Source organism: Callithrix jacchus, chromosome 9 (genome assembly GCF_049354715.1).
Source record: "Callithrix jacchus isolate 240 chromosome 9, calJac240_pri, whole genome shotgun sequence".
Classification (NCBI taxonomy): domain Eukaryota; kingdom Metazoa; phylum Chordata; class Mammalia; order Primates; family Cebidae; genus Callithrix; species Callithrix jacchus.
The window spans coordinates 72,825,060-72,841,560 of NC_133510.1; the positions used below are offsets into that span (position 1 = coordinate 72,825,060).

Below are 16,501 nucleotides of genomic sequence, written 5' to 3' on the forward strand. Positions count from 1 at the left end.
CTAACGATAAAATCCAGATTCTCTCAGACTTACAAGGTACTGTATAGTCTAGCCCCAACAGTCTCTCTGATACCAGTTCCTATCCTTCACCACTAAGTTGATGCTGCTTCAGCCACACCAGTGAGGGGCTTACTGATCCTCTGAATTGAATGCTTTTCCTTCAGGCATTTGCCTGGTTAGTTACTTCTCTGCTTGTTTTCATAGCAGTTTTACCCTCCCTGATTATTTTAAAATACTTCTACCATGTTCCATCATTCTATGTAGAATAAAGGATAGGCACTTTAAAATTGAGTAAATCTAGCTTTATGAAAAACTTGTATTGTCTTTTTATCTTGTGATTTTGTCATGGATTAGAATTCTTTGTCTCTTCCCAGCACCGGTCTCTGGATGGGAGCTTCCATTCGTGGGGGAGAGTAAAACACTCTCATTTCCCTCTCCTTCCCTTCTTCCCTCCCCGCCACTCTGTTTTTGTGTTGTTGTTGTTGTTGTTGTTGTTTTTTAATTATTTGCTGACGTCATGTAATAATAATTAGTATTGTCACTGATATGTAATTCTGTGTTGAAGCATACAAAACAAATGAAGTGTGGCATGTTTTCTTTCACACACACACAGAGAGAGAGAGAGCGAGACTCTTGAGTCAATCTGGTATTGACGGAAAGGAAACATTTCTTCATTTTCTTTTGCCTGGAACATTTTATATGTTTAGTTTTGCCTTCAAACCAAACCTTTTTACAAGGTAGTAAGCATAAAAATTTTAATTCTATACAATTAGAATTCTAGGAGTCTATAATTTGTCTTGATGATAAGTATTATACAAACTTTGTCAAAAGAAGAGTTTACTTTGTATCCATTTGAGCTTATTTATGTGTGTAAAATTTGATGAGAGATGCCTTGGTATTCACCTGAAACTTCATTGAATTATGTATTTTTATGTGTTTTCCATGTTTATTCTTAGAATTAGAGCTTAGTGAAAGTTCTGTAAAGATAATTAAATGTATCTTTAACTTTCACCAAAAAACCTTCTAAAATCTTATGTATATTGAATCTTATTTTGCAAGGTATAAACTGATTTTTTTGCCACTGTTTCCTTTTTGAAAGTACTCACTAAAAAACATTATTTTCTTCCTAGTAGGGACTACTTAGAGGGCTGGTGGATAGCCATGTGTAAACCTGAGATAGCCTTCAGAGTTACAGAATAATATTCTGAGATTCACCAGGAGTCTGCTTCCCAAAAAAGATTAAGTACCTATGTTCTAATAAATTCTTAGACCCTTAAAAAATATTTTTATATTACAATTTCACACCTCAAGCTATTACTCACCCAAAATCATATAGCAAAGTAATAGTTAGGCTTTCTTTAGACTTTATTTATACCTGACTGAATAGGTTTTTAGACCTCATTAGGAAAGTCAAATAGTTAAATTTTTTATTTACTTAACAGGGAACTTAAAATGTATAATAAAACTTAAACAGCATGGGTGCTTTCAACAGAGCTACACATAAAGCTTGGCCTTTAACCATGTCTACTGATATATAATAGTGACTACAGCATTTTTGGAAATGAGACATGGAAACTTTTCACTTATTTACAATGGGAGAACATATTCTTAGTCATAATGAATGTACAAGACAGACACCAAATTTGAGATGAGTTTTCTCCAAAAATGTACTTGTGAAAAGACACAGTCACCTTGTATTCAAGTCTTTACAATCTCTCCTCTCACTGACGTTTGCTTTATTTTGATTTTCAAAGTACTGTTAAGAGAAAGGCACATTGACCTTAAATAACTTTAGTCAGTTAATAGTTTTGGTGATTTTTATAGAGGTCACATTTTAAAAATAATTAACAAATAAAAATTAGAACAGATTTTAATAATTACAGTTGGCCATTCATACTCATGGGTTCTACATCTGTGGGTCAACCAGCCACAGACTGAAAATATTTGGGGAAAAACAATGGATGGTTGTGTCTGTACTAAACATGTACAGACTGTTTTTTCTTGTAATTATTGTAGTTATTTCCTGAACAATACAATGACTATTTATATAGCATTTACATTGTATTAGATGTCATAAGTAATCTAGAGATAAAGTATGTGAAAGAATGTGTGTAGATTATGTGCAAATAGTATATCATTTTATGTGAGAAAATTGAGCATCCGTGGATTTTTCTTTATGCATGAATGAGGGAAGAGGTCCTGGAACCATTTCACCACCAGATAACAAGGGACAACAATTTATGTTGGTGTGGACTCAAAATTGCTAGTATTGGATGTTATAAAGACCGGAAAAGAAAACAAATAAAGCAGGTTGTATCATTGAAATATAACTTTACACCAGTATGATCAATGAAAAATTGTACTCCTGTTATATGAGTGAGTACTTGCTTGAGATAAAATTTTAGTATGCCACTGTACACTGATGTATATAAAAGTGGTATATTTCAATAAACTTAGATTGTAAGGAAAGTGGATGCTTGAGAAAACAAATAACTGAGAAAATAGGGTGATGACAAATACACAAAATACATGTGAAGATTTTGAATAATTAAACCTAAACTTAATTTCTTAAAAATCTGTGTATGGGAAAATTATATTTGGGGTTGCCATTTTTGAAGAGTAAGTGATACTTAGTTTTTTAAAAGGAAATGGAATTATTAAGATAGGCTTTATGTGATTCTCCTACTTTTAGGGCCTGGAAATAAACATCTAACACTTTACTGTTATAATCAGATTTATAACTTTATCACATGCCCCATTAGCCATTAGTTGATCAATTTTGTATCTTAGCATTGTTCCCTTCATGTTTTGTTTTCCACATAGGAGTAGGGTAAAACAACATTTTCCGAAATAGTACTCTTGATAAAAGTAATATTTTTGTTTAGGTGACAAACAGCATGTTTGGTGCTTCAAGAAAGAAGTTTGTAGAGGGGGTCGACAGTGACTACCATGACGAAAACATGTACTACAGCCAGTCTTCTATGTTTCCACATCGGTCAGAAAAAGATGTAAGTTATTCAGTTATGTTGTATTTTTTCAGCAGTGTAAGTCTATGTCTGGGTTCCTGAAAAACAGCATGTCAAGTGCAGAATAGTCTGGTTGGGTGACTATGTTTTAGGCACAATGCTAGTCCCCTAGGATATAAAGACAATGAACTTATATTCTAATGGGGAAAATAAATATCCCATGATTCTCAAATTGGGATTCAGTAATACTTTGGTAGAAGGACTCAAAGACATGGAGTAAATATGGTATAACTTCTAGATCATTGATATTTTGTTTGTTCAATATGGGAAATAACTTGTTTGATATTAAAACAAGTGCAGATATAGAATTGAAAGCAGATTCATGCAGACTTGAAGATCTAATGGCAGGCTGCAATAAAACTTTATGCTTACTGTGTCATCTAGCTGTAATTCTAGACCTCAGGTGTATTTCTCCTCTGTTCAGCCATAGGGATCCTACAATAGGAAAAATTTGGAAGAACTGTATTCAAAATGTGATGGATGACATAGAGATATGGATTTAATGCTTTGGAAGGCTAATAGTTCAATAATTTCATTTGGGATCAAAGGATTAAGAATGCAACCAAGTCACAATTAGCAAATTTATTAAGTATTTTTAAATGAATATAATTATTAAAATTCTGTTAAGCTACTTTAAATTATACACTGTACACTGTAGTCACATCAGGTACCTTCTTACACTTTGTACATCTGCCCAATTTTTACCTTTCACATCTTTATAGACTTTCTATGCCTAATCTCCTTATGTATAAAACAATCTACTCTAGCTATTAACCTAATGAGATTTTTACTGATGTTTCAAGCATTTATAAAGTTCTAAGATACGTAATAAATGCCCTCATTTTTCTTTGATCGTTAGTAAATCACTTCCTTTGTCTTTGCAAAATTTCCCAAACTGGCTTAACCTATTAGGTTTTATTTAGGACTTTTGTTTTTCTGTTTTGGTATTTTTATTTTGATGTTTTTGTGTCATTTTGGAAACAATCAATGGCATTGTTGGGCTTTTTTTCAACTAATGTCTTTTGTGGCTTTGTTGAATTAGTGTGTAATTTAATAGCTTATGGAATAATGTCATGTAATATTCTGTTATCTTTCTGCCCTTTTAGCTATGTGCTATGTAGTGTAACTTATAACTGAATTATTCTTTACATAGGTTTCTATTTTACGTGTTGACCTTGTAAATAGAGAATTTGGGATGTATTTTTGGTAGTATCGCTGCCGAAACAAAAAAACTACAGTTGGTATAATTATATAATGAAAGTTAAGTTTGCTTGGAAAATGTTAATAAAATACTTATTACTGATGAAATGCATTTATTCTAATTAGGAAGATAGGAAGTTCTCAGACTGAAATCTAAAAGTATATAAAGAGAACGAATGACAAAGATATATGTCTTCTGAAAAGTAGAAATACTGTATGTCTAAATTTTAAAATCAGAATTAGTATATATACTTAGATACTCGCATGTGTTCGCCACCATTCTAATCTAGTTAATTACCACAGAAGTAACAGAATAGTTTGTGCCACAAAACATTTTTAAAAAAAACATAATTAAGAACATCGTATGGCATAGGAATTAAGAACTTGGACTTCAAAGCAATACAAATGTCTGTTTGGATCCTGACTTTGCCTGTGAGCAAGAACTTTTCAAGTTTCAGTTTCCTTTTCTGTAAAAAAGGGGAGTAATAATATATTAGCTACCTCATAAATTGGCTGCTGCTGCTCTTTTTTAAAATTACAAAATAGCACAGGGAAATTATACAAATTTTTGAAAATACACTTGAAGAAGAAAAATTACCTATAATGTTGTCAGTTGAAAATAATTTATTGCTAAAATTCTAATTTTATGCTTTAAATATTTTAATTGAAAAATACATGGGTATTTAAATCTTCTGTGTCATACAGGCATATTTTTCATCAAAAAGTTGTTACCAGTTTTTACTCCAATCACCACTCTCCATGCCAATAAGAATACCAGTAATTGTCTTTAAGTCTTTGCTAATGGACAAGCTTATTGTTTTCATGTACATATAGTATAACATAAATTTCACACACACATATGCAGTGTGATGTGTCTTTTCCACATAGTTGTTGGTCATTTGTATTTCTTCTTTTGTGTACCTTTTTTGTGCCTTTTGATACCTTAAGTCTTGTTTACATTCTCCATATAGTGAGGATAATAACCTCTTGTCATTCGTTACAAATATTTTCCCAGTTTTTCACCTTTAATTGAATTCATGGTATTTGTAGTATACATATGTTTATCATTTTTATTAAATGTGATCCATCAGTCTTACTTTTAAATGGCTTCTGTTTTTGAGGTCATACTTAGGAAGCCATTTTTCTCAATTACTTTCTTAGAGTATTTTTATGTTTTGTTCTTCACCTATAATTTATGTCCATTGGAAATGTGTTTTGGTTTGACCTGTGAATGGTAGGGTTCCAAATGCTTTTTTTTTCTACAGCGTTATTCAGTTGCCCCAACACCATTTATACTTTAAATCATGGATCAGAAAACTGTCCCTTAAAGAACCAGATAGTAACTATTTTATGCTTTGTCGACCAAGAAGCAAAATCAAGGATATACATAAAACCAAAACCTGTTATGTGTAATAGGTCTTCATATAACCATCTGTAATTTAAAATCTGTTCTTAGTTTATGTACCTTACAAAAACAGACAGTCTGTTGGATTCAAATTGCAGACAATAATTTGCCCACCCCTGGGTTAGATCATTCATTTATGGCTAATTAAAATATCCCTTTATTATACATACTGATGTCTCATACATTGTGGGGCCTATTTCTGAACTCTTGTTCTGCTTAGTATACTGTTTCTGTGTCAGAACTACAGCATAATTGAATTGCAGTAGCTTTGTAGATCATTTTAATATCATGGGTGAGACTCTTCCACATCTTTTTTAAAAAAAAATGGGTTTTGATTGTTGCACATTAATATCATTAAAAATGGTTTTACAGAAGGATATTTCTCTCTTTAATCTTGTTCTTTATGCCTTTTCATAGGTGGGGTTTTGCAGTTGCCATTTTCATTGAATTTTTCAGATTGGTTTTTACTGACGTATGGAATACTTTGAACTGCCATGTAAAAACTCTTTTATTAGTTTTTGGCGATTGAGAATCTAGGCCCTGGAAATCCTACACTGAGTTTTTATCTCAGCTACCTGATTTGTAGCTGTGTATCTTAGGATATCAGTCTCTGTGTGTCTCAGTTTTCTCATCTGTAAAATAGGAACAATAGTACATGGCTCGTGAAGGATTTTTTTTTTTTTTGAGTGGGAGAATAGCCAGTATTTGTGAGGAGGGCACTGAAGTGACTGCTGTGGAAGTATAAAGACACACTGTAGAAAACAGGTTAGCAATGGAATAGCCAATATTTGTGAATAGGGCACTGAAGTGACTGCTGTTGAAGTATAATTGAGACAGACTGTAGAAAACAGGTTAGCAATGAATATTAAAAACCTTTAAAATGTAAACATTCCTTGAGTCAGTCATGTCTTTCTGTAAATTTGTACTTCAGCTGTAACCTGACATTCAGACAATGTAGTACAATGCCATACTTTTTTTAATAAAAAATTTGAGTCTCAAGTGTTTAATACTAAGGAATTAACTACATTGAGTATTACAGTATTTTTCAAATGTTCCTTATGTAAGTGTAAGAAAATTTTAATGAAAATTATTTGAAATACCTAGTAAACACATATTGTCAGTTATCTGATTTGTAAGCTACCAGGTACTGTGACTTATGACTGTTTTATTTTTCTGCCTGCCTCCTCCCTTGCCCCTTTCCCCTTTTGCTCTTTTTTTTTAATGTATTACCTTTTCATAGTCTTTCTTTTTTTGTGCCTGTTTGTTAGATTTCATTAGTTTCATTTTTTAAGTCATCCGTTATCCAATTTTAAAGGGTCCTTAGCTTCTGTCTGGATCTGGAACTCTATGTGTGTGCATGCATGTGCTTTATTCCTTTTACTTTGTCTCTTTTTCTCTTTGTAGATATGATACAGTTAAAAGTCATAATTCATTTGTAGTTCTTGTCCTGGAATAATAACACAGTGCTAGGAATCATGTTATGACTCAGAGTATATTATACTATGACTTTTTAAAATAATATTTTAAAACTTAAATATCATTTTTTAAATTGCTGTTATGGTCAGGAAAGTTCTGTTTAACAAAATTTTTTGTTGTATTTCCTTGCAGTAATTTGTGGATTTCTTTGACATTGTGTACGTTAAATTTAGATAAAGGAGCTTTGTGGTGGGTTAGGGAAATAACCAGAATCACATTACTGTTTCTGCTTCATGCTTCCTGATTTTTATTTTTGTTGTTTGACTGCAGTGTGTATTGTAGATTTCTGAGAGATGTGGAAGATCTGATTATTTTAGACTGTAACTTGTTTTCAGCAATCTATTATCTTTTTTCTACCTTTTGCCACTCTTAAGAACACAAGTTCTACATCTTATTTTACCTGGAATTTGTGAAGATAAACTTCTTTCTTTAGTCCGTTGGACAAAAAATTGTTTAAATTAAAGATATTATTTAATAAATTTCCCAGAGTCTGAATGCCCCCTCTCACTCATGTTAACGAGAGTTCTGCAACTGTGAGGGGAAGATTAGATTATAAGCAGCTGCTGCTACCATTTATTGAGCACATACTATATGCCATACCTTATTTCATTTAACCTTCACTTCAACTCTATGAGGAAGGTAGTTATTTTCATTTTATAAAAGAAAAGAAACCGAGTATTGGCTCTTCAGGTAAGTGGCAGAACTACGATTCAGACCCAGATCATTTCTGACTGTAAAGCTAGGCTCTTTCTACTTATGCTGCATCCGTACTGTCATGTGTTTCTTGATCTAAAGTTTTATATTTTTCTAAGAAATTTACCTTTATATTATTGATTTTCAGATTTTAAAAATAAATGAATTTTGTTTTCTTTTAACAGTAGTTACTGTTGTCAGAGTATATTTCTTGTGCATTTTCTATACTCATAAAAAGCATTTCTGTGACATTTACATTTCTTCACTGTGTGTTAAATCCATTTTTAGCACTGGTTTATTTCATGAAATATTGCCTTCAGAATTTATAAGTACAAATTATTAGGGATATACTTTATAATAAGATATTTTCATTTCGTCACATTTTGAGGCAGTATTTTAACATGTCTGTATAGCTGATGCTTATTTTACATAAATGTGTTGGAGGTTATAAACTTTTAAATTTAACATTGAACTACTTTTATACTCCTGTAAAGCTGTGTTTACTAAACAACTTCATGCAATGGCACGTAGAGAAAATTATATTTAATATTACACACTATGGTAAGTGAATCACCCTACTACTCTTAAGTCTCAAGTAATTGACCTAGGGACCCACCACTGTAGACTTCATGCTCTGCCTCCCCTCTTTACTTACTTCCTCCTGCCATTCTGAGAGGGCAGATACCCAGGCATACCTGTAACTCATGAATGTATAATTAGTGTTAGAAAGTAGACTAAAATGTGTGTTGTCTGGAGTTATTTCAATAAACATAAATATCTGAGGAAGAAAAGTTTTAAGTGTTTTGTTTGACAGTGTTCACATTACGGATTGTTCTAAGTCATGCATTTATATTGGCCAACATCGTATATTTGCAGCCTTTAGAAACAACTATACTTTTTCATTTATAGTTTATAATGACAGAAAATCATGATTCTTAAGACTTTTATATAAACCCTTTACCTCCTTTTTTTTTTGATAGTTGATTTGTATTAATATTAGGAAAACCAGATTTTAAATCAAGCTTTATTTGGAATAAAGAAGGCCACTACATAATCATAAAAGAAAACTTGCTAAAAAGGACAAAATGGCTGGGTGCAGTGGCTCTTGTTTGTAATTCCAGCACTTTGGTAGGCTGAGGCAGGTGGATCATGAGGTCAAGAGATTGAGACCATCCTGGTCAACATCATGAAACCCCATCTCTACTGCAAATGCAAAAATTAGCTGGGCTCAGTGGCGCACTCCTGTAGTCCTAGCTACTTGGGAGGCTGAGGCAGGAGAATCACTTGAACCAGGAGGTTGCAGTGAGCCGAGATCGCGCCACCTCACTCCATCCTGGCGAAAGAGTGAGACTGTCTCAAAAAAAAAAGAGGATAATACTTTTTTTTTTAATTCTTAATTTTTTTTAATTTTAATTTTTTTTTTATTTGAGTTCTGGGATATATGTGCAGAACGTGCAAGTCAGTTACATAGGTATACATGTGCCATAAACCTTTTACCTTCTGTCATCAACTAAAGCTTTATTATATATTCTTGTACTTGAAGTTTGGAGATGAACTTTTAATATTCTTACAAAATATTTCCAGTTAATGCAGTAAGAGTAATCTGTAGTACCTAAGGAAAGAGCTTATCAGGAATCTTTTGATCTGTTGAGTTATATTCGAGAAAGAATATGTAATTTAATTGTATAGATAAAGAATGCTTATGAACAATGAGAACACTTGGACACAGGGAGGGGAGCATTACACATTGGGGTCTATTGCGGGGGTACTGGGGAGGGACAGCAGGGGTGGGGAGGGATAACATGGGGAGAAATGCCAGATATAGGTGACGGGGTGATGGAGGCAGCAAACCACCTTTCCATGTATGTACCTATGCAACAGTCCTGCATGATCTGCACTTGTACCCCAGAACCTAAAGTACAATTTAAAAATAAATAAGAATGTTTTAATTGTCTAGGTTGCACATCCTCTGGATTTGAGAGGGAATATTTATAAGGTTTGATGCTTTTTTAGAAAAATCACTAGTGTTTTATTACTTTTTTTTTTTTTTTAGAGTGGTGTATAACTCAGCCCTATCTCAGGAATGTCTAGTTTAAAACTACAGTTGGTAGTTTTATCATTGGCTTAATACTACAGTTGTATAAAAAATTTTGTGAACTTTAGTATAATTATATAATTAAAACAACGTAGAATTTTGACATGAAAATAGTATGAAACGTATATTGTAAAACCTCTATCATTTAAGTGTTTCACCTCTCAGCACCACAAGACAGGGTCAGAAAACAGAAAACAAACAAACAAAAAAATACATATTTCACTTCTTGATTTTTCTAACTATGGTCAGTGTCAACATGATTTTGCATCCCTGGAACCCACAGAGCAGCCTCTGATAGTTCTCTCTTCTGTGAGTCTCCATTTACCTCCTTTTCCCATTATACCCCAACTAGTCAACAGGACATAAAATAACTAACTTCTACCACCAGAATGCCTCCATTTGTAGTCTCACTTCTGCTGCTGCTGTTTAGTATCTCAGCATATCCCATTTCTGCTCTTAGAATTATTTTCCCAAAGCCCATTTTGATTGTCACATTCTTGCTTAATATTATTTTTCTTTTTATTGCTATAGTGGTAGCCATTGTTCTATGACATTTATTTCCCATTCTTCTATGTCCAAACGGGGATGAGCTTCATCTCCTAATAGAGGTGAACATTATCTCCTTTCATAGTTATCCTTTCACCACTGTTTATGTTTTCTAATCATATTGCAAACCTTTATTTTTTTAACAACTGGATACCAGATTTTTTTTTGTTCATTTTTTATTTTTGTTAAATTTGTTAAAAATTTCAGTAGTTTTGGGAGTACAGGTGATTTTTTATTACATGATTAAATTTTATTACACTTACTGCATATTCTCAAAGGAAGACCCCCTCATTGTATGTACCTAAATGTTACCACTCTTTAAAAGTATTCCTGATACCTTTGTGTAGCTTAATTTCCTCCAGTGATGTTTCATGTTTCCTTTAGAGCATTTACCACACTACACTTTAAAATACAATGAATTGTGTAATTTGTTCTCTTTCCCCACTAGATTGTAAGTGCCTTTATGACATGGCTCATTTCTTATATAAGATGTTTTGATGGTTGTCTAATATAAGACAGGAAATACACAAATAGCACACACACACATATTTTCACTTACTCAGCTTAAGTATTTCTTTTGAGTATATAGCACTGCTACATTCATTTCTATGAGGATATATAAAATGAATGTATGTTCTGTGATATATCTTCAAATATACATCTACAATGAAACAAACATTGATAAATTTAAAGGCATTGTATAAGTGCTATGAAGTTCCTATCACTAACAAATATATAAATTATATACCATGTCTATATAATTTTAGTTTCTTAAGTGAAATAGTAGTGCTGCTATAGTTCAAGTTAGTGTGACTTTTATAAAACTTATAGTATTAAAAATTAATTTCATTCACACAGTTTGGTTTTATCCAATTGTGATATTCTCTTAAGAAACATGGAATCTATTATAAAAAGTTTATTTTATTTTTTTCTGAAGAATGAGAAAAACAAATTAAGATTTTCACTTCGATGGTATGATTTACAGATTTGTAGCCTATAAATGCAATACTGTTTTCTTTATGCTCTAATATAATTATCTGTTTTCTTTATGCTCTAATGTAATTAATTTGTTTCTAGATGCTGGCATCACCATCTACATCAGGTCAGCTGTCTCAGTTTGGGGCAAGTTTATACGGGCAACAAAGTAAGAATTTTGTATTTATTCTGGGATACTTTATTTAAATAGAAAAATAAGTAATTACCAAATAAAGAACAACCAGTGCTTCCTTTGTGGGTTTATTGTATGATTTAAAAGGAAAGATGTTTAATTTTCAGAATTTTATTTTACTTACACAGCAGAACCTCATAATTTCATACCTTATTGATCCTAAGGTTGCTCTTACTTGGATACAGCATATATTGAAATTTATTTCAACATCTTTTATTCTATATTTTTTACAGTGTTTTTGAAGAAGAATTTGCTAAACAATAAAAATAGATATTCTCTGTGTTTTTAATTAAAGGAAGTTAAAAGCTTTTTTTATTTTATTTGGTTGGCTACTCTGTGTGTGTGTGTGTGTGTGTGTGTGTGTGTCTGTGCGCATGTGCGTGCACGCCTGTTTACTAAGTAAGCTCATTACTTAGCGGTTTGTAAAATGTTCTTTGGTTCACAAATATTTCTTAAATATATCTTCTTTTGCTTTAGCTCAGTCTGGATATAGAAACTAGATTTTTGACTCACAGTTCAATGCTTTTTCCGTTATGCAAACTTCTGTTTTTTTAAAGTGTTGTAATACTTTTAAAGCGCTTAGCACAGAGCCTAGTGCATAGTAAGTGCTCAATAAATGTCAGCTATTATTATCACATAAAATTTTTATAAAACTCAACTATATATCTTCATATTTTCTCAAATTAATTTTCCAAATTGTTACGTATTAGAATGATTTTATCATCTCTGTTAATGTCAGATCTGTTGATCTCCCATTTCCATTAATGTCATCTCTGCTAATAGAAGGGAATTAAAATTGTAAATTTCCATCAGACATTATAGGATAATTGAATAGCTGAAGAAGACATCTGATGACTATCTTAACAGTTTCAAATAAAAATCAATAATTTGATTTGGAACTCTCCCAGTAAAATGAAAAGCAAAGTTTTGATAGGTATCAGAATAGTTTGTCATACCACTTTACCATTCAAATTGATTTGAAGTGGGAGGATGAAACTTATTTTGTATACAACCATGGTTTCCATTTACTTTTTTCTGTCTCTCCTTTGTGGCTTTTCTCTTTGCTGTGGAACACAGTTTTGTTAATACAGAATTAGTAGATAAAAGTTATTAACTTTATATTAACGGTTTCTCTAATTAAACCAAGAAACATATTTCAAGGCTTACTACATAAAAAAATGTTGTTTATCTACAAACATTTATCCTAGTTGTTGAAGGACTATTATTAGCTAGTAGTTTGTTCTGGTTACCCTGTGTTTTAGTATGGCTTTCGCCCTTCTGGTAACCCTTACTATAAAAGTATCTAGCTATTTTAAAGCTACCTTTTATTTTTTTAGAGTAGCTGCAAAGAACTTACTTTATATTTTGGAAGACCACCGTTTATCACAACAGAAAGTAGATATGGATTAGAGAAAAATTGTATTTGAGAAACTAAGGTTATTTTATAAAGGATAATGGCAGTTGTTATAGTTACAATCAGCTATCTGGACTTTTAAAAACTCTGCTTTAATTTTTTTAACCTACAAATGTGAAACTGTAACTGTCCTAGATATGGAATGGATAAGGTTTGAAATACAGTTATAATCATTGGTATGCTAGACATTTATGCTTTTGTTTTTAAGGACATACAAAGATTAATACATGAGCAAATTTATTTTCATTAGAAGAAGAATTTTTTTTTTATTTGAGACAGAGTTTTGCTCTTGTTACCCAGGCTGGAGTGCAATGGCGTGATCTTGGCTCACCGCAACCTCCGTCTCCTGGGTTCAGGCAATTCTCCTGCCTCAGCCTCCTGAGTAGCTGGGATTACAGGCACGCGCCACCATGCCCAGCTAATTTTTTGTATTTTTAGTAGAGATGGGGTTTCACCATGTTGACCAGGATGGTCTTGATCTCTTAACCTCGTGATCCACCTGCTTCGGCTTCCCAAAGTGCTGGGATTACAGGCGTGAGCCACCATGCCCAGCTAGAAAAAGAATTTTTAAGGTGCTAATTCATTTCAAAAGAAGCCAGATATGGCAGACATTTTCTAATGGAGTTCAGTGTATTAAATAGTTATATTCCTATAACATTGCTGAAGCAACATTTTGAACGTATGGCTTAGTCTTAAAAATGTTTTATATGTTAGATAGAGTACAGAAAAATTGAACCTTAGATCAACTGAAAGTGAAATGTTTCAGTTCAGGGTGTAATTATTTCTTTCCAAGATATAGATCTAGAAGCTATAGCTAGTCGAAAAAAGAAAGAGTCTGGGTTGCCAATTTCCGTTGATTAGGAAAGACCCAAGAGGCCAAATAGGTCATTTGGCTGGTAGATAGTCTGAACACCTTTTAAGACAGCGGAACACAAGCTACCACGTGGGGCTTGAGGGTTAAGGTTTTATTAATTTAAGTCAGAATGGTAAAACTTAAGAGACTGACTTGGATGAAGGATGGAGAGAAAAGGAATTAGTAGGTGGGTGTAGGTTAGAGATATCATTCTTACAGCAACTTATTGGTAATTGCACATTGAGATTGGTGTAACTAAAATTTCTTTTGTTTCCCAAGTGCATTGAGTCCCACTATTAACTCTATTCAGTTGGCAAAGTTTAATTGTAATTTGTGCCATTAAAGTGTGAGATCTACTGCATGTTGTGTGTTCTCGGTGGTTAGAAAGGTTAAGGGTGGAAGAGATACAGAAGGAAAAGTACCCTCTCTAGAAGTAAGACTCACCAAGATTAAACAAGAAAGGGAATTCCTCTTGGAATAGATATATAAAACTGCTTAAACTTAGATTTGGCTAGATTTGGGTGGAAGTGATTATGCAGTGCCATGAGGTAGCCAGAAAATGCTGGAGCAGAGACTTACATGGTCTTTGGTTCTACTATAGTGAGATTGTATCCAAATACGTAAGGAACTTTTCATCCAAGAGTTCATGTGAATACTGTGCATGGATTGATAACTATAGGAACCAGGGAACATACTCTTGTATTCAAGTTGTATACTGTTTCCTATTTGTTTTATTTGAGTATATGCGTAAGCTTTTAGGTACGTTAAGTCCTCTCTTAACTGATAAGTTTTTCAAACTGCAACTTGAAGCAAAACTGCATATGACAAAACCAATTTTTTTTGTTCTCATCAACATTACAATGGAATGGTGTTGAACAAAACAACACTGTTCAAGGACCTGCTGTATGTTGTTTTAGAAACCTAAAATCACGGTTTCTAAGAATGATCAGTGGTATTAAGTGAGGACTTACTGTATACCTTATAGGCTTAAAGACCCATGAACTCCGGGAAGCTGTCTCCTAGATTAGAATGAACAGGAAACAAGGAATTAATTTCTCCTGGATAGTCAATGCATTGGAATTAAGTTGTTCATAGTTGCAGTTACCTTTTCTTACTTACCAACAGGATCTAGGGCCTTGCAAAATTGGAGAAAAAGGAAACTGTCATTTCCACATAGTGCTTTCTGTGTGCATATTATCTTACAGGCACATGGCTTAGCTAAATATCTGGGTGAATTCATTATACAAATTTGTATCTGAATTCCCAGAGAACCCAGGCATCTAGTTGGAAGAGGAACTAAATCTGTCTTTCTACGCTCTGGACTCCTAGCTTGAGAACAATGACATAGTCTCATGCTTCCAACAGGAGGAAGGACATTGTTTTAAGAACACCTATGTGAAGTCTGCTTGCTTCATAGAGAATCACAGCACAGGTGGGGTGGTTCAGAAGTCTGCTATGTACATAGGTGTATGACATTTTAGTTGCTTTAGGAAATCGTAGGACCATTGAAAAGATACTAAATGCTTGGTAATAAGTACAGGGTGCTTTGGGCTTTCTTGCTCTCTTGAACATGTGTTTTATAGTTGGGGAAGATAGGTCATGTTTATATGTAAAATATTAAATAACAGCCTATGATGCTAACATAGATTTAAAGATACCATGTGAATGGTGTAGACAGACTTTTAGGGAGCAAAATCTGTCTATGCCATTCTCCTTAGGGAGAACAACAACAACAACAACAACAACAAAAAAGTAAGCTATAGTAGTATGGAAAAGCTTCAAAAAGTAGGAATTAAAGTTGACAAATACTTATTGGGTCGCTACCGTACATGTTGTGCTATGCTAGATACTGCAGATGTTTGGTGTGGTAGAAGAGATCATCCTCATTTATGCCTACTGCTATGGTGTTGCTGTATTATTTATTACATGTCCTCATTGCCTTTGTATCCTCAGTACTCTGCACATGACAGGCACTCAGTAAATGTTGAATGCATGATGAATAAGGTGCAGTCTCATATAATCTAATAGGATAAGTACACAAGTGATTTTATTACATAGTAGAATAAGAAGTTCAGAGTTATTTGGATATTTCATTTGAAATAGGGCACATTCAGGATAGTACACCTAGAGACTATTTGGATGTTTCAAAGGCAGGAGTAATCACCTATCTTGGAAAATGATCAAGAAAAGACTTTTCTGATGAGATTATATTTGAGATTAGCATTGAAAAGACTGTGAGTAAAGTTGTTTTAGCAATAGAAATAACATCCACAGCATGGGATGGATTTAGGAATGGCGTACTTTATCAGGGCAGGAAACCTGTTAGGCTGTTACATTAATTTCAGCAATAAGTACAGTCTTGACATTTCTGAGAGATTTATCTCAAATCATTGCCACCTTCCAAGTTCAAGAACACAGCTATAGAATAGTATTTTCCTTCATAAAACATCTGTTTTCTAGTGAAAACCATCACTTCATTAGACTATCTCATTTTATGTTCACTTTTGGTATCACCTGTTGGCTTTCTTTGCATAGTTCTGTGACACACACACACACACACACACACACACACACAGTGCTAATATTCATTGAGAATTGAGTATTTACTATATGTTGGATGCTATT

General features: G+C 33.0%; 1 protein-coding gene and 1 long non-coding RNA gene across 19 annotated transcripts in view; one reads left to right on the forward strand and one right to left on the reverse strand.

Moving 5' to 3' along the window:
- The window catches only part of CNOT2 (CCR4-NOT transcription complex subunit 2), a 105,601-nt gene that overhangs the window by 57,492 nt on the left and 31,608 nt on the right, over window positions 1-16,501 (forward strand). For 12 of the 18 annotated variants that reach the window (XM_078336867.1, XM_078336861.1, XM_078336866.1 and 9 more), the window contains 2 exons: window positions 2,886-3,008; window positions 11,519-11,585. In XM_078336867.1, the coding sequence (XP_078192993.1) occupies window positions 2,886-3,008; window positions 11,519-11,585 (190 nt within the window). The remainder of the gene's footprint in view (window positions 1-2,885; window positions 3,009-11,518; window positions 11,586-16,501) is intronic. The other 6 variants (XM_078336871.1, XM_078336870.1, XM_078336872.1 and 3 more) reach the window with 1 other exon arrangement.
- LOC144577635 (uncharacterized) lies at window positions 2,929-11,103 on the reverse strand. Its single transcript, XR_013521926.1, has 3 exons — window positions 11,001-11,103; window positions 3,399-3,461; window positions 2,929-3,064 (listed from the first exon to the last, which is right to left on the reverse strand). It is a non-coding gene; the product is annotated as an uncharacterized LOC144577635 (long non-coding RNA).